The sequence below is a fragment of the Phasianus colchicus genome, chromosome 5, assembly GCF_987193195.1.
Source record: "Phasianus colchicus chromosome 5, bPhaCol1.hap1.1, whole genome shotgun sequence".
Classification (NCBI taxonomy): domain Eukaryota; kingdom Metazoa; phylum Chordata; class Aves; order Galliformes; family Phasianidae; genus Phasianus; species Phasianus colchicus.
Window position 1 is genome coordinate 2730709 of NC_143440.1, and position 27826 is coordinate 2758534.

Sequence of the window (27826 nt, forward strand, 5' to 3'; positions counted from 1 at the left end):
TGTGATGTAAATCACCTTTCTGAAGGAGTTGTTTTGTGCTAGAGAGAAAAAGGAAGCACTTCTGATTTATTTGCAGAATAATTTCTGGGCAGCTGCAGAGTCTGCAGTTCTGTAGGGACCCCTCCCAGTCCTTGTGATTCCTCAGTGGAAGTAAAATTTCAGCAATAGCTTTGACTTTCATGGTAGTATGCATGGCATGTTGTTATTTACATAGTGCCTTATTTAACTTTGGGGCAGCACAGATAGTAGCTAATACAGTCCCCCACAAAATCCTTCTTTCCAAATTGAAAATACATGGATTTTGTGAGTGGGCTGTTCAGTGAATGAGGAACTGGTTGCAAGATTATACCCAGAGAGTAGTGGTCTGTAGCTCAACATCTGGATGGACATCATTGACAAATGGTGTCCCTTAGGGGACAGAACTGGGACTGATGCTCTTTAACATCTTTGTCAATGAACGTTGACAGTGGTATCAAGTGCACCCTCAGCAAATTTGTGGATGACACCAAGCTGTGTGTTGCAGTCTACACTCTCGGGGAATGGGATGCCATCCGGAGAGACCTAGACAGGCTGAGCAGTGGGCCCAGGTGTAGTTCATGAGGTACAACAAAGCCTAGTATTAGGTCTTGCATCTGGGTCATGGCAACCCCCCCTATCAGTACAAGCTGAGGCATAGAAGGATAGAGCATAGCCCTACCAAAAAAGACGTGGGGGTACTAGTGGGGGGGAAGCTGGACACAAAACAGCAGTATGCCCTCAAAGCTCAGAAAGCCAACTGTATCCTAGGCTGCATCAGAAGCAGGGCGAGGGAGTCAATCCTGCCCATCCACTCTGCCCTCGTGTCGTGGAGTTCTCTCTCTATCTGTGTCCGTGACATGGGGCACAGGCCCAAAAAAACCCAACAACAACAAAAGTGTTAAACATTTATGTCAGGGCAGGGCACTCCTGGGCTGGAGAGAAAGGGTGATGGGGGCAGGGAAGGGTAGGGAAATAGTAGGTGGATCTTAAAGAAAAAAAAAAAAAAACAACAACAGAGCAACGGCAACGATCTGAGAAGGAATGTTATTTTACTGAATCCAACAAAATCAAACAAAATGACAGTGTCCAAAGCTGAGGCCTTATGCTGTAGACTGCAGAGGGAACCACGTGCTTCTGTGCCACAAAACCAAGAGTCTGCAAGAGGGAGAGCAGCTGCTGTCCTGCCAGGAGCTCCACCTTTCTTCCTCTGGGCACAAAGTCCTTTGGGGAATGCCACTCCTCCCCTCCACTCCCCTCAGGTCCAAAATGCCCAAAAAAGGGCAGTCCACTGAATCAGAACATTAATTCTTTAACTCCCACTGCTTTACATGTTATGCTGTGGAATAGTGACAAGAAAAAACAGAAAGCCCCAACACCTGGTGAGAATTCAGCTGGAGTACTGTGCCCAGATATGCAGTCCTCAGTACAGGAGTGGCATGGACCTGTTGCAGTGCATCCAGAGGAGGGCCTCAAAAACAACCCTTTGAGGACAGGCTGAGAGGGCTGGTGCTGTTCAGCCTGGAGAAGAGAAGGTTCTGGACGGTCCTGAGAGAGGCTTTTCAGTATCTAAAGTGGAGCTGTTGAGAAAGGAGGGGCTGGACTCTTTAGTAAGGTCTGTTGTGACAGGACAAGGGAAAATGGTTTCAAACTAAATGAGAGGAGTAGATTCAATACAAGAAGAAAGCTTTTTACAGTAAGGATAAGGAGGCACTGGAACAGGTTGCTTGGAGAGGTGAAAGATGCCCCATTGTTGTGGACATTCAGGGTCAGTCTGGAGAGGGCTCTGAGCACCCGATGGAGCTATAGGTTCCCCTGTTCATTGCAAGGGAGTTGGACTGAATGACCTTTAAAGGCCTCTTCCAACTCAAACGATTGTATGATTCTGGCTAAGCTCATTTAAAGTACTGTGATTAAGAATTCATTCTCTAGGAAGCTTCCCTACCCTCCTAAAAACATTTTTATCCAGCAATTCTTTTCTATAAGTGCAGAATTTTTGATCTCAAGTTCTCTCAAGTTTGTCCTCCAAGTCACATGTATAGTTTGTCTAGTAAGGATTTTTGTGTATGCAGGTTCTTCAGAGCTAAGTGAGCTAAAATGTAGTAATACTGGAGCAGTAGAATCGCAGGCATTTTAGAAAGGTTACAGAATAGGGTGGTGAGGGGTACTGTTTGTCTTCATCTGAATATGCTTCCTTCAGTATGTGCTCTTTAGCTTAGAGAATGGCTCTCAAAATGCTGTGTGCCATTATATTCACATACTTGGGAAAGACACAGAAATTATAAGACCTCTATGTATCATATCTTACAGTGCTGATGTGTATCAGTGAGTCAGAAGGGCACAGACTGACTTCCATTTAGAACCGTAGTTTGCTCTAGTTTAACTGAAAAGTAGACTTCTTAATTTAAAACATGCTCATCAAGAATTGCAGCATAGATTTCTTTTCCAGAAATACTGAGAAGTGCTGAAAGTCTTTTTAAAAAGATGTGTAAATAAATAATCATCAGACTAAGCATTATAGTAGAGAGAGTCTGAATGTAAATTGTTATCAAGTCTTGTGTCTAGTGATGAGTAGGTTTCGTTTTCAGGGTTATGATAATTTTATTTGTAATTATATAATAAAAGCATTTCTCAAAATAGCTACCCGTTGAAATATATTGCATTTTTAAAATTCTTCTTCTTTGATCTATTTCGTCTAGGAAAGGAGGGAAAGAGAACGAAAATTGAGCAAAGAAATGGCAGAGAAAGCCACAAAGGAACTAGAAAAAATGCAGTTACAAGAAAAGGCCAAAGTGAAGTATAATGAATGGTTAAAGAAGAAGAGAGCTGAAGAGTCAGAAAAGAGGAAGAAAGAGAAGGTATTCATCAGTTAATTATGTGTTTGAATGGCTTTACCTAACATACTAAGTATATTGCTTGATTAAATTAATTGGAATTTATCAGATGGAGTGATGTATGTTAAGAATAGTTTCAAAAGTTATACTGTTGATGTGTTGAAGATATTGAGGTGTGGCCAGCAAAGAAAGATGCACATTAAATGCATGTTTGTTACTAGTTTTATTGCAAAGTCAAGCAAACCCTCTGCAATTGTGATGTGATAAGAGAAACAGAAATACGAACCACAAACTGTATCTTTATTTCTCAACCCCCGCAGAAAATAGGCATCCTTCCAGTCATTTTTCTCTCAGCACCACTCCTATTTTGATTGTTAAACATACTTCAAATTAGAAGTATTTTTCTTTCTATTTCTCTGTGCCAATCTGATGCTGAGTCCTAATTTTAATGTTAATTCAGATTCAACAATTAACTAGCTGTTTTTTTTTATAGTGTGCTCTAGAAGACTCCTTACATGTTGTAAGCTTCCTAAAACACAGACACTGAGGTCTTAGGACAAATTATATATAGATGTTATATATTGGTAATGCTTGTGCCTGAAAACGAGTGGACAACTACAACTATTATGCTTAAAGTTGATTGATTGTAATTAAATTTAATTAATGGTACACTTTTATTTTTCAATTGAATTTGTATTACACTACTGTTAAGTGTTAGGGGGATTGTGGTTAGAAGAATTTGTCTATGTTCCTGATGTAATTATAGCTGTCATTCTTAATGCACAAAAAAGATTCATAAGTATTTCTTAAGTGTATATACTAATTCCTTTGGATTATCTTAAAAATACCTTAAGTTGTTTCAGACCAAGTTAGAGGCCTCAAGGACCTTAATTTTGTAGACTTTCTAATTTTTCATATAACTGGAATACACTTAAATATTCTATACTGCTTGTGTTCATGTCCTGTTTAAACCAATTCTGTGTCTCTGCTGGACCTCTAAAAAGTACAAAACAAGGAACTTGCAACCAAAGTAAATGGGAGTTTAAAGAGAGATTTAAACCAACATACATTCCCTTTAGTCCTCTTTTTGTTAATGTAAGTTTGTATAAGTTTTGCTCACAGTATCAATTAAACTTGATTTAAATCCAATCGCAATGCCTGTAAAAACATACTGACACGTTTTGTCTGTACACATCTTACATTATTTTATTTTCAGGAAAAAGAAAAAGAAAGGCAGGTTGAGCTGCAAGAGAAGAGAGAGAGAGCAGAGAAGATTTTTAATGAATGGCTACGTAATGCTAGAAATAAACCACGCCCCGTATTAAATAGTTATGGCTTTTCACATGGGAAGTCTACAGGTTTGTACTCTTACTACACATATGCAGTGACTTAGGATGTGATTCTTCCCCTCTAATATTTAATGTAAAATGAAGCTGTTTTAAGATCTTCATCCAGTATCTCGTTTTGACACATGAGAATGAATATCCTGTATGGTGTCAGTTGGAAAAGCTTTTACAGTCGGACATTTGTATGTTTTTTATTGATTCTTTGATTCTATGATTTATATCATTTAGGAGGAAAAGAATGTTACTTGAGAATAATGTGGCATACCAAATTATAATTGATATTAATCTTGTTAAGTTCCTTATCAGGCTAATTACTGGTTCCTGTGAAGCATATAGCTATGTTGACATTGTTGGAAAATTAGTATTTGTGTTTCAGAAAACATGTGCTCTCTTGTTGCACCAGAATCCATGTTAAGAAAAGGGGCAGTTTTTGAGATGTGAAGATTAATAACAGTCTGGCAGAAGTTCTGCTTGAAAAGGGTTATGTGGGAATTAACTTCTGTTCTGAGTGACAGTTTCCTTTAGCAATTTAGCTTTGCAATTGCTTCACACCTCCTTGCATCTGTTGTCATATTCTTTTTTCAATTTAAGGGAAGTGTGAAAGAGAATGCTGATGATGGTGTGGAGATTTGAGAGTCTTACTTTGTTATTGTGTTTTGTTTGTAATTCCATGTGATACAAAAACTGAAGAGCTGTAAGAAGTAATATTTTGTATTACATTTCAGTGCTTAATTAGATGTCCTTTAAAAAAAACCAAACTATACTTTCATATTTATTTTTTCATAGAATCAAATCATTATTATTATTTGTATTTGTGACAGAAAATATTCTAGGACCTAAATCCTACATTTTGAATGCTTAAGAAAATCCTTGTAGCAGATGAGCAACCAGTTGTTCTTTTGCTTACATCTGCTTGTAGATAGTGATACTTTGCTTTCATGTTTCGCATTTGTAGCTCATAACTTCCTGACAGCTGCAATCACTTAAGTATTTTATTTTTTTTTTAAGAAGTATTTCTATACTCAGTAGTGTTCATGCAATCGAATGTGTTATAGACTTTGTTTTACCCAACCTCATGATGTGTGCAGTGGAATTTCAGTACGCACAAGTGACTGACAGAACAATGTGTTCCTTCTGCTTTCTTATACTAGTCTAAGTCCCCAGGTTAATAATTGCAGACAATTAATTAAATTGTGGAAAACTTACATGTTTTTCTCCTTGGTAAAATGAAGAGTTGTCGTTAAGCAAAGATGGAAAAAGTATGTGTATTTTATATATGTGGTGACAGGAAGTAATATTTATAAATGCTTTGAAGTGATGTGATGTAGCCAATTCACACACATACGCATCTTTTAAGTATACAAGAGACTGAGCATTTTGAATGTTGCATAGAATTCAACCTGCTTTTTTTTTTAATACAGATGAGGAATACACTAGTCATTGGTAATAGAGAGGTAAAAGATTTTATCACTTTGAATGATTTGAATTGTCACATGCATTTACTGTATTCCTCTGAGGATATTGTTCAGTTTTACTCTAGGTGGTTATTAGAACTGCATGCATTATATAGCCCGTAGAGTACATATTGCTTTTCAGTTACATATATTTTCTAAATGTTTTAGGGCGTCCTGATGGAAATTCATATCCAGCTCCAGCATATTGCAACCCCATTCCTTGGAAACCAGTACACATTCCTCCTCCAAAGGAAGAAAGTGCTCATACCATGAAGAACAGTAAGAGATCTGAATCTTGTCGGTCACATAAGTTTTCACCTATGGTAATATATGAACCCAAGAACAACCTTTGTGTACAGTCTTTGCATAGAAAGTAGTTACAGTACAGAAAGCAAAGTCATTCTTATGAGCTTGAGTGAGCTAGAACATAAGTATAAAGTTATATGTACAAACTTGTCTCTTTTTTTTTGTGATCAGGTTTTGTATTTGTAGGTAACTGACTGATCACATTGTTATTCAAGGGCTTTTGTGTATTGAATTTCAATGTGTTTTTTTTTTAAGTGACATTTAGCAATTTTAATGGAACTGTACTTCAATATCAATAAAGCATACAGGATTGTTTGTTGCTTTCCTCATTTTTTTGTCATTGAAAGGCTTATTTTGTGCAGCTGATTATTATTTTGGACAACAGTATAACTGGGTTATTTTAACAATGCTAATTATAACAAACTTTAAAACAATTCTTGGCTTTATGCACAAGAAGCTCAAGGCCTGTTTGTAGCTACAAAACAATGATGACATTGGGACCACGGAAATATATTCCTATAGCTTACATTGCTGGAGCACTGCAATGATGTGATACAGGCCCTTTAGGACAGAAAGGATGGGCCAGCAAGGAGGAGAGAGCTGCAGCAACAACTCATGAACCTTTACCTAAGCACTGATGATTATAGCCAGATGAGTCTTTATGAATTAGGATTAAAGGGAGACCAAGGTGAGTGGATACTGCTGTGGATATCTGCTATGGACTTCAGCCACCATGAAATCTGCTGGAAGGGCAATACAGCAGAGAACAAGCAACTAAGGGAGCTTCTGGAGCGTATTGATGACTTCCTGACCCAGCTGACAAAGAGAAGCTCTGTTAGAGGAGTCCAGGTTGAAATCTCCCGAGATCATCTGAACAAGCCCCCTCTTGACAGAGAGCCTTAAAATGCATTATCAGATGTCCTGTCAATCTGAATCTTGTAAATTTTCAATGAGTAAGACTCCACCACTTCTCTGGGCAACTTTTTCCTGATGTTTAGTTGTTCTCTTGATATTATTTTTCTTACATGCAGATGCAAGTTCTTCTGGAGCAACTTGTGTCCATTCTCTTTGTTACCATGTGGTGAAGAGATTATCTTCTCTGTGGCTATCTTTTAGATATTGGAATATAGATTAAATCTCCACTGAGCCATCTCTTTGCGAGGCTGAATGAGCACTGTTTCTTCAAATATTCTTCATATGCCACCTTCCAAGTCTCTAACTATGATACATGAAACAATTGGGAAGTAAAAAGTACAGGAATTACAAAGAAAACAAAAAGAGTATGAAATCTGATGAAGTTACAATCTTTGTTTTGATTGTCATCTTTGGGGGAGGAAAAAAAACCAAAACCCTAACCTGCTGTACCTAATAACATTCTTATCCTTTTATAAAATCTAACTGCTTTTTTTTTATTTAGTCTTGCCTACTTTTACTTTGTCTTTTAAGCACTCCATAATTGGACAGTTGTCATTACAAATGATGACCGTAATCAAGTCTGAGCATTGTGGGATTTTCTTGAATTTCACTGTCTTCCTGGAAAAGGATTATTGTTTGTGATTTGCTGTTGCAACAGTGCTGTTCCATACATGCATAGAAGTTCATGGAACCCGATGGGTCAAATTAGAAAGCTGGGCAATCACCAATGGCATGAAGCTAAACAAGGATCAGATTCTTCAGCTGAGAAGGGACAGCCTTGGTTATACATACAGACTAACGAGGAGTGCCTGAAGTCCCTTAGTTTGTTCAGGTCAGAGAAGAGGAGGTTGAAGGGAGACGTCATAGCCTACAGCTTCCTCTGGAGAGGATGTGGAGAGGCAGGGTCTGATCTCCCCTCTCTGATGACCTACAATAGAACCCAAGGGAATGGCATGGATTAGGTTGGACATCAGGAAAAGGTTCTTCTCTGAGAGGGTGACTGGGCACTGGAACAGCCTCTTTGGAGAAGTGGTTGTAGCACTGAGCTGGACAGAATTCATGAAGCATCTGGACAGCACACTTAGACATACAGTCTGATTTTTGGGTGGTCCTGTGTGGAGGCAGGAGTTGGACTCAACGATCCTTACGGATCCCTTCTCACTTAGGATATTCTGTTATTCTATGAACATACTTAAGAGCACATGGATCATGGCATACCAGTTTTGATAACTGCACGTCTAAGTAGGCAACAAGAGCCTCTGTACTTCTTAAAAATGTTTCCCACTGGATCTCTGACTTTGGTGTCTGCCTTAAGTTGTCTGTATAACTGAGAATAATAACCTTCTGTTAGCACGTGGTGTAAGGACGTGATGCACTTCTGAGAAATGGCAGAATTCTAGATTAGAATGCAATTATCCTTGCATAGACAAAGCTGCTTTTGTGAAGGAGATGGAGGTTCTGCAGCCAGCAGCCCTGTATGTTTAGTTCTCAGTGACAGTAATACAAAAATGGGAATCAGGTAAGCTTGATTCACAACTGGTAAAAACTCAGTCTGTATTCAATAGACCGGTATCTAAGAGCTTTAACTGCTTCTGTGTAGGCTTGTATCTTAACACCATGCCATGTGTTAATGAATACATAGATTGGTTTACCATGTGCTGTGGGTGCACAGGCTGATCTAATGCGTTTCACTTCTACTGTCTCTTAAGATATTTAGTCCATGGTGTCCGTGATGGGTCTGATCATTTTTTCCTGTTACAGTGTCTGAATAAAGTGTAAAATATTTATGAATACATAATATACAATATAGGTGATGTTATATTAGTTATTGAATGTCTGCTATTTCTGCAGTCTAATATTTGTCATAGGGCAAACAGTTAAAAATACGTATATAAATAGAAATTAGTCCTTCTCTGCTGTATTTATTTATCAAGTTATTTTTCTATTTATTCTAGTTTGTAAGTGAAACAAAGACTCCTCATGCAGCTATCAAGAAAGGCAGTAAGATCTCAGAAGGTCACTTCCATTGCTTACTATGGTGTTCTCTTAATCTTGTTTGTAGGTAATTGTCATATTCTGAAGTAGGTAAAACTGCAGGTTGCTTTTTTTGAAGGCAAAAAATTAAGCTTAATTGTTCATGCACTCCTGCGTATCTATTTAACTTGACTATAAAAAGAGAAATGCGGATGCCACAAAGTATGTGGAGTGTCATAATTCTGTAAATTAGGAGTATAGAGGCTTTGCAGAAATCTCTGTAATATCATCAGGATGTAGAATTCTGTCTGGCTTTCCCTATAAGAAATCCATGATGAATGGGTTATGAAACCAGTGGATGAGTGTATTAGCTGTTAGTCTTTTGAGCTGACCTTCCCATGTGAAGATTTGTGAATAAGAAATTGGACAATATTGTAAGCTACCTGATGCTTATCAGTGCTCCGATGAAGAGATAGCATTTTACCATAATGTAAATACTGAATTTTAGATTAATTGATAAAGATTTCTGAGGACACAGATTTAGAGAAGCTGTGCACTGTCATGCTAGTATCTTCTGTGACAGTCTTTCTGAAATAGCAGATGGCCACCAGTACCAGTGAAATAATGCTGTAACAAATAATGATAGCATCTATTTTATATAAAGTAGCCTATAATGTGAATATAGGCATTTGTATTAACAGATTTTGAAAGCTACTATTCTGCTGTAACACAAAGTTGACAAGCATTCTCTTGGTTTGTATAGTAACGAATAGCTACTTAAAGAACTTTCTACACTGAATTAATAGAGTGGACCTTCAGGATTTCATGTCTTCACCCAAGCAGAAGGGCTAAATGAATCTTAAATGTGTATTTGGTTCAGGAATATGGATATATCAGTAATAACTGAAGCCTGGTAGTTTTCTTTCAGATGACTCGGCCAAAATAATTAAGCTGAATACTTTCTGGAATTCTAGTTTAGAGATTTTAGAAAATACTAAAAAATATCTAAAGCTGTTATTCCTTTTCTTTCTCATCCTTAGGTGGTGGTATTTTTTCTCTGCCAATTTTTCTCTGGAAAGGTTGTCCTGCCTTCAAATAAAACATGCTGTTTGATTCAGGAGAGAGATCTGTAAGTGGACTTGTGACGCCCAAAATATCAACTTTAAAATGAGACCCTTGCTGTACCTCTGCAGCATCATAAATACTATTCTGTCTTAATTAGATTACAAATAAGGCTAAGGCAAGATAGCTCATGAATACACATACTGGCTTTGATTCAGTCAATATAATGTTTTTGCTGAGCAAAGAAGAGAAGTATTGTTTGGATTTTTCCAACAGTTTATCAACTACAAAACCAAATGTCCTGGCCTTGTACCCTAATTTAAGACTATATCCTACAGAAAGCTGTAAGTTCATGCTGTTGTGGCAGGTAATTAGTTTATCCCTTTCTCAGGCTTAGAAAGATAGGATGTTAACACTTTGAAGCTTTAAGCAGCATTCTGTATTCTCTTAAATTCTCTCCCAGATTTCTCAACTTGTGAAATTTCACAGTAAAAGTTGCAGAATCTATAATTGCTCATTAGAAACAACCCCAGATCTTTTATGTTGGGGTCCATGCCACTGAAATAATAGGAGTCTGAAGCTCACCTTATTTTCATCCACTTGTTTTTGTGGAACTTTTGTTTGTAAAACCTCACTGACTACTTCCAAATCTGTATGTCCTAGGATGCACAATCATTTCTCATCTCAATCTGTTAGTAACAAATAGAATACCACATACAGCCTTACTGTGAAGGATTATATCTTCTACAAGACTTTGCTGTTTTTTGAAAATTGCTGTGTAGGTGCTCCATAAAACATCATGACTTCCTGGTAATTGACAGTGATATTTCCCCAGAGATATTTCAGGGCTGAAAGCCTACAAGCAGTAAAGTAGATCAAAGGAAGAAAGAGAAAAAAATATGATTAGTAAGAGATCACTATTGTTGTAGAAAGCATTGTGTTCTTAGAAAGTAGTGCCATTAATAATTCCAACATGCTGTTGGAATTCTTGTTACTAATTCTGGTGGGTAGCTGGAGTTTCATATTAACCAGATAATGCATCAAATTTTAATAATGACTTTGCAAGTGTCATGTTTAATTGTAAAATTAATTTCTTAATTTGCTGTTTTGGAATCCAGTTGGAAGAGCAGTCAGTGCTCCTGTTATCATTTTCACTGGGAGATTTTTGTGAGCAAATATGGAATATTCCATGCTTCATTGTTGTGATCAAGAGGTGAGTGTTCCAGACTGTTGTTCCCTGGGCAGCACGATGAACTTTGTTTAAACTCAATAATGAAAAGGAAATCTGAGCACCCTAATCTAGTAAAGCTTATAAACACCTGATTAACTTGAAAGATGCTCAAGAGATTATTGATAAAGCAGGGCTAAAGCTTTCATGCATTCTGCTTCATATGTAAGGTTATGCCCTTGTTTTTATGCAAGTAACTAATTTTACAATGACTTACACCAATTTCTAAAGCTAGTTATGGGCATAAAATATTGCAAAATTACAAGAGTTTTTCTTTGTAGTATCTGAACTTACTTGTTTGCTTGGTCTAACTTTTGGATGTTGTGTTGAGGGATGTGATTTAGTGAGAACTATTGGTGATAGGTGGATGGTTCGACTGGATGATCTTGTAGGTCTTTTCCAATCTTGGTGTTTCTGTGTTTCTGTGAACTTAGTGAATCAAGCAGAGGCTGCAAATACTTAATTCAGAGACAAATTGGCATTTATGGAAAATTGACCAGATGGTGATTAAAAAAATTGAGATACTTGCAGCTCTTCATGGCAAAATCTACTGAATTTTGCAGTGACTAGATTCAATGATGGATTTGATGGTTAATAATACTGTTACACAGACTTAGATTTATTCTGCTGAAGTGAGAGCTGCATTGATTTTAATATTACTAGCACCAAATGTGATAAGTCATTAACCCAGCCAGAAAATCCATATTTTAGTGGATGCTTTTGTGTATACAGTCAGTGGAAAATGGGTCTTTGACTTTCACGGGCAATTCGTTTAAATAATGTAGGTTATGTGTTTTGGCATAAAGGCAGCAAGTTTTAGTAAGTATTGCAGCAATGTGAAAAGTTAAAATATGGTCAATTTTTTTTTCTCTATTGGTGTCCCATTCCTCTTTATACTTGTATATTTTTACTGTTGCTGGGGCAGGACGTTATCTATACATTGTTGTACCTCAGCAGTGACACTCAGCCCTCAGTATTCCCATAAAAGAAAACAGAAAGGTGAATTTAGTGTGGCAACTAATCTATCATTTCCAGAATTTGAGAAGGCACTTGATGTTGGACTGCATTGCAAGACTTGAGCTTAACCTATGGACTATGAATGCAGGTTGGCAGGAGGACATTTTCATTGAGAAAAGTTGACTTTCTTTTCTCATTTGTGTAAGCCTATAATTTTGTTTTATAGTGCTGCACATATATCATTGTGCAGGCGTGAAATCCATAAGCTGATTTAGTTAAGAAGATGGTCAGGATGAAAACAAACCTCTTCAGTTTTCCCTTTACTTGGCACACATGCATCCACTGTTATATAAATTACTGAAAGCTACGTAGCAGAGTACCTTAAATAAAAGAAGATGGCCGTGTAATGCTATTGTTCAAAGAGACCTCCAAAGATGCCAATAGAAATCCACACTTCAGCCTTCACTGGGAAAGTTCTGGTTGAGTAATGTAGGACAGATCCTAGGAAATTCATGTGCTATTGCACTTTTATTTCCACTGTTCAGAAACAATTTTGCTCTCCATAAGGATGTCTGGCCCATGTGAGCATAGTTCACAGCATATTGATTTAGGCCATGATAAATGTAGAAGGAGGGATGACGTTCACAAAAACCTTCTGTACTAGATGTAACTTCCAGGAAACAAAAATCCAACTGAGGCTACAGCTGTGAAAGGGCAGAATATGGTATCCATGCTGCGTTATTTATTTCGTATGGCATAAATGTGTACTCGTCTAATTGGAGCAAACAAATTCTCATGCTTGTCCATCTTTCTTTCTGTGCCACCCTACCCATGGTTTGTCAGGGGTATATCAAAATGATCCCAAGCCAAGTGTGGATGGCAACAGCTTAAATAACCATCGCCAATAGAATCTAGGCAGTTTGATGTATATTAAGTTAAGGGCCAAAGCTGCTGCACTGATCTGCTGGCATTTAGCTAGCACTTGCCCACGATGTTTCAGGCTATCCTAGCTGGCATTAACTATATGAAAACTCCTATTGTGTGAATCTCAACCTCACCTTGCTTTTCAGAATTTAGCACTATTTCTTGTTCCCACGAAGGTGGAAAATGACAGAGTTGTAATGGTTTAATGGTACTAAAATAATCTGTGTAGGGAAAGTGAGTAATACAGTCCCAACAGATTCAGCAAGGGAAGTATTCTCATGCTAGTTTAATCTGCTAGTAAGACAGAAGATATGGGAATCCTAGTCCATTCTTAAACACTGACTGTGGATCTATTTTTGCTTCACTGTTGTGGTTAAGATGATTGACTTTGATAATTGGTAAGATTATATGTAATCTCCTGAATGCAGTGGATGTGCTGGTCAAGTTTCATGAGATTCCAGCACAATCCTTTTGGGGGAAAAAAAGCAAACACCTTCCTATTTTTGCTTGTTATTTCAGGTGGTCTGGGTGTGCTGCTCGTACATAAAATTGTTAGGCTTTTTCTAAGACTGCTTCAAAGGTATCATATTTCAGGATTAAAATGTTTAAATAGAATTATGCTTCAACATTATGGCTTTTAATACTATTGAAGATAGTATTAAAATCACACCTCCAAATTTAAACACAAACCTGTGATATTTTTGAAGTATTTCTTGTGTAACAGTTCAAATGTTTGATGAAATCAGTTAAAATATTTATCTACTTTATGGCTAGTTATACATTTGATTGATGTTTTATCATTAATTTATTGTCAATACTAATTAATTTACAGAATTTGATCTCCTTCAGATATTGCTATTGAAAATAGCTATTGCTATTTTTTTAAATGAAAATAACTTACAAATAGTTTACAAGTAATAATGATTGTAAAGCTGCTGGCTTGGAAGATAGGATATGTGAGTTTCAGTCTCTGATCCATGAACTTTTGCTTATATATGCTTACTGAAATACTTCCAACAGATAGGATTAAACATCTCCATGTAATATATTCTCATTTGGTCACTAGGTTACTGCCCTAAATGTACAAGGGAGCTATTAATGACAGTCACTGATACTCTTAGTAATTGTTGTCTATTAGAAATAATGTGTTTTGGTTTTGTAATTGTTGTCTATTAGAAATAATGTGTTTTGGTTTTGTCAGGAGGTTAGGGAAAAATCTATCTTTTAATCATCAGATATTCTATTTATAGCAAACAATACAAACTATTTTATGTCAAAATTTTGGTGATGAATGAACAATATTTTGCACTTTTTATCCTGGCTTTAGTGTGAATACAATTTGAATCATACCTTGGGGAGACATTTGGGTTAGGAAAACACAGCTCCTTTATTGATGCTAGAAACCTAATTATTCTTACCACCCTGTTCCTTAGCCTTGCTAAGGAGTTGAGATTTGGCTGCACACAGATGGTTGGCAGAGTAGGTGTGCATGGATGTCCAGTCCTGTTTGTGCACTGCAAATTTTATCTCCCTATGTGATGAACAGAAAGAGGCTACCTGGGAAGAGCTATTAGCATTTTTACTTTAATTGTAATATGAGCATTGCAACAGTGTACTACTTTTTCCTTTTAATTTTGCACATACTCAGTGTTAAATTATGTCTAGGTTCTATATTATAAGAGCTTGTAATCTGGACTTTCTAGACAAAATCACTGGCAAACAAAAGACATGCCTCACAAGTTAATGATAAAATCTACAAAGTGTATCCAGGGCTTGGTTTGTTTTCCTCTTCCTTATAACACTGTGAAATACTTCTGTTCTTTTTTATCTTGGGACTTTTTAAAGAGCAGAAACACATATGAAACTATTTTTATTTGCATAAGGATTCCAAGTTCAATTCTTTGGAGTCTTACATATCATGTGTATTTTTATATATATGAAAAACATCTGGCTAAGTTTTAATGTCACTTCAACTTCTTAAAGAGGAAGTAAAGTGAATAATCATATGCTTTTTAATTATGATCTCAAAACGTAATTCTTGTCTAGCTCTGTATAGTTTGTGGAGTTCCAAAGTAAACTCTTTAATTAACGCTGAGACAGTAGAGTGGGTAAGAACACTGTCGAGATGAAATCAAAGAATTTTATCTAAACCTCCTGACTTATACATCTAGCCCTGCCTCCAACTCTTTGTTAGATCTAAGACAAGCAAAGTAACTTCTTCCTGCCAGTGTTAGAACATCTGAAAGCTAGCAGCATTGCTCAGTTACACAGAATCGCTGAAAGAGAAGAGAGAACTTGAATTGTCTTTTATTTTTTTTTGTAATGGCTAGCATATACAGTACTACTTTAATTGCACTGATGATCCACTGCTATAAGAGACACCATCTCAAGCAAATACAATTAAATGTTATCTAGAAACCTGATCACTATATGTTTTCTACCACTTTTAGTTTTGTTTCCATCTTCACTGCCACAATATTGTTTTTGATTATGAGTTTAAAAGTCATGCTCTGGTAAGCAGCTAAATGTACTTTGGCAGTATGATTTTTTTCAAAAGCTGAAAAAATTAAGGCTTTCTGTAAGGTATAAGCAAAAATCAAAGAATATCTAGAACTAAAAAGCCAAAAAATGCTTGCCCAAAAATCAAATAAAAATGTTTGGCAATAGAGGAAATGATAACTGATTATAAATCTGATACGGCGCTCTTAATTAGCATCTACATCTTTGGAACACAAATTGCTTAACACTTTTTCTTCTCTCTTATCAATTAGAAAACATTGCAGTTTTTCTGCACGTAAAGTCCAGTCCAAATCTCTTTTGTAGATTTTTGGAAAAAAACACCAAAAATAAACAGCCGTTCAACCAGTTGCGTATGAAACCTTGACTCCCTGCAGCCTGAGGTGTAATTTGGAATCCAGCTTTTTGGAAGGACAAGTTTTTCCTGTTGCTGGAGAAGGCAGTGAGTCTATGTCTTTCATTTTAAACAAAACATTATTTGCAACATGAATTGGTTGCATTGCAGTATACTTTCAAGAGTGATCTTAAGTGCTATTTTTTTCCTAGCTGAGCAACTTTTATTATGCCTGAAGGAAAGTTAATTTTGACAAGCTGCTGATCACTTTAAATTGGGCATACCTTTCCTCAAATTTATTTCAAATAAGTTGAGGCAAAGGAAAACCAAAAATCAAATGGACTAAGTTTCATCTCCCCTAACTTGAGAAACCTACAATGTAAACTTCTCTGACTGTGTTCTTTTATATCAGTGAATAGATACTGGTATGCTCAGGATGCAGTTATGTGTCTCCTAGGAAAACAAATTGCACTCTAAAAGTTCATGCTTCTTTCACATAACTACTGTCTCTGATGATGATATCTGCAGTGTAGATCTCTGCTGTTTGGTCATGTTTCAGCAGTTTTTGTATACAACTTCTGCAGCATTAGCTGTGTCTCAAAGTAAACTATCTACCATTGTTGCTACTGTCACAGCTTTTTTTTTTTTTTTTTGAGACTTATGCTTGTATTTTTTCATTATAATCTTGGGTTGAATTATAATAAAAACAAAAACAAAACCCAAATCCCTCCAAATACTATTAAAAAATACTATTAAAACAGAAGAATCAGTGTTGTGATTTGTAAGTTAATCCTCCAATGATTTCCTGATGATCAGCTCATGCTCTTTGCACTCTCGGGTGCAGAACCGTACTGGTCAATCTAGCTAAAATTACTATTTGCTTGGGTTCCAGTTATCCTAAACAAGTGAAAACAGCAGAATAGTTTTTCAGTGCAGACCCTCATATTTAAGTTGCACCTGTGTATTGGGTTTTAGCTATACTGTGTCTGATCAGAAGCTTAATTTGCTCTGTAATAAGGAGAAAGGCAAGATACAGGCTTTAAAAATATAAAATATGTATTCTGTGTATATGCTTGTGCAGGTTTCTGGTGGGACAATCACTAGCAGGTTGTGTGTCCTCAGTCCAGCATCACTTCGAGCAGGGTACAAATGAATAATAGATTAATGTATAGTATAGGTTCTGCATCTGATGTGTAGCAGCATCTCAAGTTGCAAAAAAGTCACTCCAAGTAGGGAAAGCAAAAAAAAAAAAATCTATTTTATCTACTTTGTAATAGTGAACACCCTGCAAGTTGCAAGATGAATCTGGAAGATTTTTATGAGGAAACCTGTATAAGACTTAATGAAGCTCGGAAGTTGTTAAAATGGTGAGGTGATGATTTGCTCAGTGTATGTTTTAATAATGATATGTTTTTTCACGCATTACAGTTTTTAATAAGGGGCTTTATCAAACCCCGTTGGCCTAATTTTTAATGAATTTTATTTGCTAACCTCAGTTGAGTCTTGTCTCTCACAGGGAATGTCATTCACAAATCCCTTCTAGATTGCTTAGATACCCATTTTCTAGAGCTTTCCAGCAAGTGAGAGAAAACTTCGTATGAGTTGAAATAAAATCCTTAAAATTCCAAGCATGCTGCTGCAAGTGAAATGATTGGAAATTTCTGTCAAACACTGGTTTAGTAGCTTGTGGCTGGATTCTGAATATGTGAAAAGTAATTTGATATCTAGCCATCTAGCCACAATAAAATCATGATCAGTTGGGAAGAAGAAGCTCTCATAGATTTGCTCAAAACATCCCAAAAAGCACTCACACAGAATGGTTGTCTGACATGGAAAAGTGTACGGAGCAAAGGTGTGTCACTGAATTCCTCCATGCAGTAAACTGTCCTCCATGCAGTAAACATTGCACCCAACACTGACTGAAGCTTGCTGAATATTTCAGGGGAGAAAACAGTGGATGTGAGTGCAATGCTGTGGTGCATTTCAGCAGTGTTGACAGTGATGTGACGTTCTGGTTGGTCATGCACAGCCATCACACCATGAAAACAAATGCATCTCGATCAGCTCATCCATAGATTATGACCAGCATATATTTATGTTTCCTTTTTTAATGGAAAAGTTACCTTTTGAATCTGACAACAGTTCTGTTTCTCCTAAGCAAGCTCGCATTCATGGAAGGTTTGCAGTATTTGTCAATTATTAACCCAGATGAAAATCAATATTACTGCTCCCATGAACTTTTGTTTTTCCATATTATATGGAAATGTTCAGCTTGATTTAAATAAATAATAATTTTTAACAGTTTGCAACCTAATAATTCCAAGAAAATATCAGTTGATGAGTGCAGTAGGCAAAAGCCAAGGGGTTTGACTCTAAAACCATTTTCAGAATATTCTGTTTAGATGAAAGTGTTGATAGAAGTGAGTGGGATTTTTCTTTCATCTAGTTGAACAGTAAGTCCTAATGAATCTCTGGATTCTTCTCTGTTGTTGGAAGCTCCTTCTCTTCAATTGCTTTGAAAAACAAATATTTCATCTTGAGGACACAGCACAGTGCATGCCTTGCAGGCATTTTTTGGTGTAGCTGGCTGCTTAACCCCATAATCATTTTCTTTCTCTTACTTCTTCTCCAAGTAAGTCTTGGTATCAGAGACAGCTTATAGAAAGGCAAAGGAATACAAAGTCTTAACTTCTAGACAAGCATAAGGGGGGCTGTGGCAAATAATGCACAGATATGAGATAAAAACTAATTTGTCATGGTCTTAAATGTACAGTCATGGATTTTCTTTTCATTTATTCAGGAAGGTAGCTTGCTTCTTACAGACAATACATTTGAAGTTTTCTGTTAATGTATGTGCTTTCAAAAAGTTTTTCTAAACTTCTTTGGACTAAGGACAAAATTTATCAATGTTGCACGAGCTTCCTTTCATTACATACATAAATAGCAGTCTGAGTGTTAATTTAACAAAAACAGGCAAAGTGTTCTTACTTAGATTGTCAGATGCTTGCTTTTCACACAATGCTAGGAATGTGTTTAATGGGTGCATTCTATTACTCTGGTCTGCATTATTGTGAATTTTTAGTTCACAAGAAACCAATGTAGGCAAAATCATTAGGAAGTGTCACTGCTATTTGTTGCTCTCCAGCACTTACAAAAATATCAGATAAATAGAGGAAAAGTTGCAAAATCGTCCTGCTTTCTTGACTTAAGAAAGAGATTTATCAGCCAGGAAATTGAGATTATTTTTAGAAGGAGAGGACAGTATACAGAAGAGCTAAGATAATTTTCTGGAATCAGTAATCAAAACTTTTGAAATCCTGTGTAGATAACAATTCAAAGTTCTGGAGTAAGACCTCTTTGTTTGCTTGTGCTGCTTTGGAGTAAGCTGTAAATTAAACCTCAATGTTAAGAATTAAAATTGTTAAGAATTAAGTAAAGCTTGTGTGCTGCTATGTTTTGTACCTCATTAAGATTCTAAAGGGAACAAATAATACAGCACGAGGGAGCTCAGTAATTTTTGAAGCTTAGAATGTTAGTATCAGTTTGGTTTCCTTTTCCTGTTTGTACAAGTGTTTGGGAATAGCTTGGTAGTTTGAAGGGATGGGAGAGGAGACAGATGTTGTAAGGATGTTTTTGTAAAGATCAAGATCATCCTTCATATCGTAGGACTGGGCAGATGTCAGAGCTGAAGGATTTCTGTTTTGATCATATGAAATAATTGGACTTTTAATCATTATTATCTTCAGAAGAAAGACATTGCAGCCTGCAACTATTATTACCCCTGCAAAGTCATGTCTGCATCTTGTGATGTTATCCTGAAAACGTGATGAGTGCTGTCAGCAGAAGATCAAGAACAAAGACATGGTGGAGCAGTATGTTCATATATGTTCATACTACATGTCCTTGTCAGCCTCCTGCAAGTCATAGGCATTCTTGTTAAAGCCCTGTTTAGCTCTGGGTATTCTTCTATTGCAGCTATAACCAGCAAGGAAAGAAGTGAATGCACTTGACTGTTGATACCAAAACCCCCCAAACTGTGCTCACATCTGCTCTTTTGTCTCCAGAAACATTCAGCAAGCATCGGTGAATGTCAATGGAAAATGCAGTTTTTCTGCATGGAGGATTCACACCTTTGCTTCATTTGTACTTCCATGTCAAATACCATTTTGTCAGACTGCCCCTCTGCTGCCACCTGTCATATGACAACAAAATGTAGTGGAGTATTGGTAGGAAGGGTCAACTTCTACTGCCATATCACCAACATTCACCTCTGATGTGTGAAGCCACTGGAATAAAATAGACACTAGTTTTGAAGCAGCCCTCATATTTTTACTTTCTCTCTAACAGTTCTGTTGGAAAGGTCTCAGTGCTTCTGTTCAGTGATTCTGGTCAGATGAAAGTTTGGTTTCTGTCCAGCAGTATTTCTAGCAGGACTTCACCTATGGGCTGGAGGAAGTAGTACAGTTAAGTATGATCCTATGCCAAAATCAACTGTTCGTAACAGTTCATCCTTTGGCTGCACTACCCTATCTGTTTGTGTGTGATTCCATTTTTCTTATTGAGTTCTTCATACATTTAGAAACATTTTACTGATATATTTTTTTCTTCACCTCTACAGTCTGGCTGTCACATCTCTTTCAACGCTTTCTTGACTGTCAAAACTGTGTATTTCAGTTAACCTATCAATTAGAATACAGCAAATTGCATGGTTTGGGGCTCTTTTACCTATTTACATGCCCATCTCTTCCAGGATCCTTGGTAGCTTCTGCTGTGAGAGGGCTATGGGCATGGATACACAGATATCCATGTACTCAAGTCCAAGAAGGAAGGGTAGATAAAACTGTGTTTTTCTTGTTATTCATATGAAACTTTTTAAATGAAGTAAAAATATGCACAAAAAGGAAGTGTTGTCTATGTTTCTGCCAGCAGCAGCAGGGCTTTTGATTAAATCAGGGTTCATTGTATATGTGTGGCATAGATGCTGTAGAATTAACACTGCAATAATTTTGTTGTTTGAAGTTACTGTTCACTGAGGTATCATTGTTTCTTTATCTCCACAAAGATAACTGTTTCTCATCCCTAAGCCTCCTTATGGCATTATGATCTGAACAATTCATGTATGTACAAAGGGCTTTTTTTTTCCTGTCCTCAGCAACATAATCTGCATTTTGGACTATAAGGATCACATACAGTTTCTATGGATCGAATCCAAGTGTAATTGATAGACGTATCACTTGATTAAGGGCTGGGTGCACATCCGAACAGGCTGGCAACTTCCCTGTAAAAAATTTGTTGAAGTTGTGTTGTCTGTAAACTTTGATTTGAAATTGTAGAATTGCTAAATTCAAGCCAACCAAATAACCCTGTATTTAGAGCAGAAAATCTGCTAGACTACCTGCCTTTTTTTTTTGAGCTGGAAGCATGGTAGAAGACAGAGGTAATGTCTACAGCCATTGAAACTGCCTCCTGAAATGTTTTTTGACCATACAAGCTAGTAAAGTTCAACTGTGACCTTGTTTAAGCTTATTCCAAAAGTGAAGTAATTTCTGGCATCTAAAGCAAGTCCTTGAAGCTTTAAAATCATGGCTCTATAAACTGTTCTTCTGCATTACAAATAAACTATTAGTAAGCACCATTTAAGACATGAATTTGGGCTGTTTTGCTTCAACCCGTATGTACAGTTCAGAAGGTCAGGCATTACCGCAGTATCTCTCCTGTTATTTTAGGGCTCTCATGTTATGGTTGGCCCTGATCACTTGGAATTTGGTTTCAGTTAGTTTTTCCATGGGTTTGGCTTTTTAGAATAGACACATATGAGGAAAAATCCAACAAGTTGCAGAGTTCACAAAGGCTGAGGACTGCGATCGCTTTTAGATGTTAGCAGTTGAAAAGAGATAAGCATCTCAATTTAAGGACTGCAACTGTTTAACCTAAATATGGTGAACTGAAGTTATGGAGAAGGCAAAATTTGTTGTGGGTTGTGGGGTAAGGAGAGGCAAAGGGAAAATAGAGGCAGTTCGTATTGTAGTAGCTGTGGATTGCTTTCCTACTTGTGCCATTTTTCGTTCAGTTGCTCTAAATTTAGAGGTAAACATGCAAAAGTGGAGAAACGTTGCTCTTCATTGCAGTATAGTTCAGTAATTAGCTCAATAAATAATACGAAGAGTGGAAGAGGGATTTCCTTCGGGTTAAAATGCTGACCCCTTGATCCCCAGCTGTGGCTCATCATTTAAACTGGCGTTTTTCTTGTTGCTGTGGTTTTTACTGTAAGATGTTGTTTTTAACCTCTGTGTGAAGACCTGTGCAGCAAATGTAGGCAGCCTTTGTTTAAAGAATGCCTGGGGCTAACGTGAAAATTCCAAGGGCTGTATTTCAAAATGTATGTGGCTGTTTAAATGATCAAATTCTAGTATTAAAAGGAGTGTGTGTATCCTATGTTTTGCCTCAGGGTTTATAGTCTTGCCATCTAATTCATGTGGTAAGATTTTCAAAACTGGGAACTGCTTAATACTTCAGAAAATGTTACCCTCTTTCCTAAGACTGCTTTTGAATATTGAATGAAATACATTAATGCCAGCATGAAAGAGGTGTATTTTCTGTATCTGTGTATTGGTAGAGACTAGCTGCTTATGTATAAATACTAGTAGGCATGAAGGAATGTGTATTTGTCTTTTCAGTCATAAAGAAGTTTTAGATACATGTAAATCCAGAGAATGCACAACTGTATAAGAAACTTGTGGAATCCTGATAGATAGAGCTTAGTTAATCTTTTTGGACTCTGCAAACAATCTGCTGTCAACAGAAATTCGATGCTGGAGCCCTAACAGGACTGTGCCCAGAGGTCAGTGAAAGACAAGAAAACCTAAATAGAAAGTACAGATTAAGTTGGTGGGAAGAATCTACATCTCTCACTATTTTCTACACCTGAAAGAGTGTTTATAGCTCATGCTGATTTATGGCTCATTAGCTAATTTTGACAGGTTTTGGTGTAGTCAGATTTCTTTAAATATGTGTGACAGTATCAAGACATGGGGTTTGGGTTTGTTTCAAATTTCAGGTCTTTTATGACTCTTATTCTAATCCAAATTAAAACTTGTTTCAAGACTGCACTATTTTGATAATGTAATTTATCAATATTCATTGCAATTTGAGTGTATAAAGACTGAGATTTACAATACTAGTAATGCAGCATCTTTTTGAAGACATCTTATGTCTTCTGTCTTTTTTCCAAGCATGACCATATAGTTAAACATAACTTCTGTTCCAGAGAAAAGCACAGCAAGGATAAAATAATGTCTACTGAAACATTCCTGGCTTTTCTCATTGCAATATCACACTGAAATTAAAGATATGAAGTTTCATGTTCTGGTGAAATACTGATTTATTCTCACTTTCTACTGGAAATAAAAACAATTGTGATATGTTTCTTACCAATGTTAAGGAACATGTATATTAGACTAGGTCTGTATGCACATTGATTGTCAAATCAATACAAGCAACATATGCTACTATCTCAGTACTATTTCAGTATAAAAGTGTAAAATATTTGAAGTATAGTGTCTAATCACTGTACATGCAAATCCTTGTTAGGTGGAATACTTTGCTTGATTTTAAACCACTTCTGAGTGAAGGTAAACTTCTAACGTGCACAAGTTTCTCTTCGTCTTTTGCTGATATTCTTTAATGTTGTAAAGCATGCTGTTGAACAATACGAAGTACAATTTGAATGAAGAACATTGTCTCAAGACAGTGTTTATTATATATGTTCAAGGAGTGTGACGAGACCTAGATCATCTCTTGGTTCTAGCTAACTGGACTTGGGTGACTATCAAAGGACATTACTCAGTGATAATCATGATCATAGTCCAGCAGACAACTGCTGTGGCAGTGGAGAAGTACTGCCATAAAACCAAATGCAGCACTGCATAATGAACTGTAGCTGCTTTATCTGAGTAATGCTGGTTGACTCTACAGTAATGTGAGGATTAAAACTGGGAACATAAGTATTTCCTTGCAAAGGAAAGTAAGGACCAAGTCTCCAGAAAGAAACAAGAATGTCTTTTAAAATTATTTTCTATTTCTACATAGTGTTGCTTAGTTCAACAAGGGCTTGGTTGGCTAACTTGACCGAGGCCCCATTAAAATGTACTTTACTTGGTGTCACCTAGAGTTTATAGAAGTTCAGGAAGAGAGCAGAAGAAATATTTTTGTGTGCTTTCAACAGGCCTTTGCAGGGCCTCAGCAGTAAGGGAGCTATTGTGTGCAAAGGGCTCGATCAGTTGGATAGAACCCATTAACCTGGGAGGGGGAAAGGGAGCACTGTAGTTAATGGCAGGAAATCTACTATTTATTATCAGTCAAAACTTAAAAATAGGTGTAAATCTCCAGAGAGAACAAGAATGTAAATGTAGCATCACATTCATTAAAAAGTATCTATGCCCAGCTTCTTTCCTGCTTAACAATATGAAGAACTAAGACCCTCTCTCATGTTTTCTCCCATGTTTTTTGCTAATTTGCATGACTTCCAAGTAATTTTTCCTCTTTCCTTGTGGTTCTTTTTTACTTCAGTAAATCTCCACCAAAAATTGGACACAAAAAAAGGAGGAGAAAAAAAATAGCACAGCCTTGAATTTCTGGAAAAATATCTATATATGCAACTAATTTCCTTAAACTAAAGAGCACTCTTATTTACTTAGTATATATTTGAAGCTGATGAAGTTTCAATGACTGTTGGTCTCTGGAATGAAATATGAGAAAAAAGAGCATCAGTACACAGGACCAGCTCTCACTGTGGGATTGGGCTGGTCTTGGAAAATCTGGAAATTGAACAACTGATAGATATTCTGAGCTCTGATCTCCTTCAGGATGGTGGTGGTAGGTACTGCTGTAGAGACATTATGTTTGATATACTTGAATACTGAGGATTTTAAAAATCAATTTTGCCACAGATATCAAAACTCTAACGATTCAGGTTTTGTTGTGTTTAAGACTGTAAAGCTATTTTAAGATGTAGTATGAAGAGTTCTACAGACATCATCACCCTCTGATGTGTTCCGTAAGTGAGAATGTTCACCTTATACAGGAGAGAAAACATTATGGCTAAATATAATTGGCCAGATGATGAATTGGGACTAAGCTTCTGAATTCTTAGGATTTGGTCAGGCCTGCTATGGTATTGGGTAGGAAATAGCACCATAGAGTATGGCACTGCCGTGCCAGGCCTTAACAGAGTGCTCTGTGCTAGAAACAGTCATGGGAATGAGGCTGTTGTTTCATTCTTTTGTCTTTTTATGTATCACTGGCTACTGCCAGTCAGAAATCTTCTGATGAGGTGAGTCCATTTAGTGAACTGGAATTGTTGCCAGGAAGGATTCAACAATCTAGCTGAGTTTTTTGATATTCCTATTCTGATATTTCTCTCTCTCTCTCTCTCTCTCTTTCTTTTATTTTTTTTCTTTTCCAAATTCAGCATCGAAATGCAGCTTTCACTCAGATAAAGAAGATCAAAATCTGAAGGAAATATTCCAAAAGGGTGGATAGCAAAACTGTTCTCTCATGCCTATCTGTTCTTCTGCATACGATTTGTCTGTAGACATTTTCCCCTCCAAATTTTCAGCTCCTTTTGTGGTGAGGAAAAATATTTGAATTCTTAAATGCTCACAGGTTAGAGAAACTGTTTCCCTCGCTGCTTCCCCTGTAACTGTGGAGTCCTTGTTTGAGGACTGATAGCACTGGGACGACAGCCAGGACCGACACAGTTCAGTGGGGCTCCAGCTGGTAGCAATGCTAACAAAGGAGGTGCTCTGAGATGCTTTTGTTTTACTATCATCAATGTCCCATTGTTTGCCAGGATAATTGCCCAGTTAATCCTAACTGGTAGGATAATCATATAAAGCTCGTGTCCAGTGTAAACAGGAGACAGTATTCTTTCTTTATCTTTGCCAGGCATTATATTCCCTAAGTTTCTAGCAACCTCACCGGATTGGCCTTCCATTGTTTACTACCAGGCAATGCAGGGTGACAAATTAACATCAGGGACATGGGATCAAATACTAATCTCCCTTACTATTCAGGTGAAGTTTGTGGTTTTAGGGCCTAATTTTACTAGATCTAAGGATTAGGTCTAATTAGATTGTGTTCTGTATTTGTAGCCACCCAGAGTTGGCATTGCTAACTTTGAAACAAATGCTTTCAGAAGCTCATGCATTAACAAGCCTTTTTCTCAGCTCTAATAATAATTCTAGTACCTTTTTATACCCACACTAAAGAGGGCAATTCCTGAGTAGTAACACAGTTTGCTGTATAAAAATCTAATTATTACTTTGGCAAATCCTTTGGAAAGTTACATGCTTTACTTGCCTTAACATTTATATGCCCATCAGCTAACTAATTACAGTTATGAGAACCAAATCAAATAAGTGTTTTATAGTACTGAAAAATCGTGTTTGCTTTACCTCCTCTTTTATCCCTTGGGATTCAGGATCAGGTTTTTCTTTGTGTTCTTCCTTGCTTACTTCCAGGTAATCATGCTGGAAATACTTGTGGAAATTAGGTTCTGTATAGTAATATTTCACTACTGGGCTCGTTAACCTCAGATAGCAGATCCCTGCATACTCTGATTAAGATTCTTTTAATGGTCACACAGTCATAGATGCTCTCTTTATTCCAGTTCTCTCACTATAGTTTTTTCTGGTGGTAGGTGGAATTAACACAATGGTGGAAGTGCCAGAAACATTCCCTACTATAGCCTAGGGGAACTATTTTAATGTGCCTGCTTTTCCCACTTAACTTAATGAAAAAGGCATGTTACAGAAGGCATGAAGGAAAGGCATTCAAAAAGGATATATGAAACTTCCTAAATGACTTGGTATTTTAAGAAAGACTTTTTGAGAAATGTATCTGTCTGTCTTCAAACACCCTCTACTTTCCCTTCCAGATAACATCTTATCCACAAAGAGCACAACTATTTTTTACGTTTATTAGATTCAATTTTGGTTAACTGTATTATTCCCTGTTTTGTCTGGATTTCTAGCTGGAAGGTCTATGTGATGCATGATACAGTTTCATTTATTTGTTCCTGTAAATCTTCCTGCTACCTTTTAATCATCAAAATTTTGATTTCTTGAGTCATTTTACAAAAATTCAAAAGTATATTCAGGAAAATCAGTGAATCCACTTTGTCTCATGCATCTTTTTGAGGGTTTGGCCTTATGTGAGAGGTAGCTTTTGAAATTTGTGCCACCAAAATACACTGACAATGCCTTTTGTCATCTGGCTCTATTTTAAGTCGCTGTCAAGAAGATGACAGTGTAGACTGCTATTTGATAACTTTCTGGAATAAGAGGGACTTTGGAAAAAATGAATGGTTTTTTTTTTGTGGCTTTTTTTGGTTTTTTTTGTTTGTTTGCTTTTGGGTAGGCAGATGGGTAGGCAGATTTCCCTAGATCTAGCTGCTCTTTCAAAGTCTCTAAAGGCATATAGTTCTAGTTTTCTCCTAGAACCCATGCTGACATTTAAAGCAGCTCTTCCGCAATAAAAGTTTGGCAAGTTTTCATCCAGTCAACTGCACAACTGTACTGAAACTCTGCCTGTAAGGCTGATTTGTAATGGACTGGCTTGGTTCTCCTTATGTGTTTGGCTTTTCTGAATTGTGACCTTCCCCACACCATAGAAGCTGCATTTCCAAGGAGTGGCAAGAACATGGAAACCCAAGGCATAGGCTGGCCCAAGGGTCCCAGCTGAAGCAGTAAAGGAACTAGGAGTCTTGAAAACTCTCATAGCCACTGAATAGTTCTGAAATAATGTTTCTTTGAAATGTCTTGGTTTCTAGGCCTGCAGGAACAAAGCTACATGTACAGCTTTGTACAGCAAGAGTTTTGTAGTTATTTTAGTAGTGAAATTTTACATGGATGTACTTTACCAGATTTCAGGGAAATTTCAAAAACAAAACAAATCAACAA

The 27826-nt window shown here is 36.8% G+C and overlaps 1 protein-coding gene and 1 long non-coding RNA gene across 24 annotated transcripts in view; one reads left to right on the forward strand and one right to left on the reverse strand.

Annotated features, from left to right (window-relative positions):
• Positions 1–27826, forward strand: part of CCDC34 (coiled-coil domain containing 34) — a 98524-nt gene that overhangs the window by 11587 nt on the left and 59111 nt on the right. For 13 of the 22 annotated variants that reach the window (XR_016466594.1, XR_016466588.1, XR_016466596.1 and 10 more), the window contains exons 4-6: positions 2715–2873; positions 4066–4207; positions 5818–5972. Coding sequence is in view for 11 of the 22 variants with exons in the window: in XM_090140167.1 (XP_089996293.1) it covers positions 2715–2873; positions 4066–4207; positions 5818–5972 (456 nt within the window). In the remaining 11 variants the exon portion in view is untranslated. Of the gene's footprint in view, positions 1–2714; positions 2874–4065; positions 4208–5817; positions 6685–8825; positions 8933–9884; positions 9974–11024; positions 11120–22543; positions 22561–27826 lie in introns of those variants that run through there. The other 9 variants (XM_090140170.1, XM_090140169.1, XM_090140171.1 and 6 more) reach the window with 8 other exon arrangements.
• On the reverse strand, positions 6697–8362 carry LOC116237832 (uncharacterized). 2 transcript variants are annotated; one of them, XR_016466599.1, is made up of 3 exons: positions 8212–8362; positions 7663–7798; positions 6697–7174 (listed from the first exon to the last, which is right to left on the reverse strand). It is a non-coding gene; the product is annotated as an uncharacterized LOC116237832 (long non-coding RNA). The 2 variants fall into 2 exon arrangements; XR_004168820.2 differs by having other exon boundaries at positions 6703–7174; positions 7671–7798; positions 8212–8357.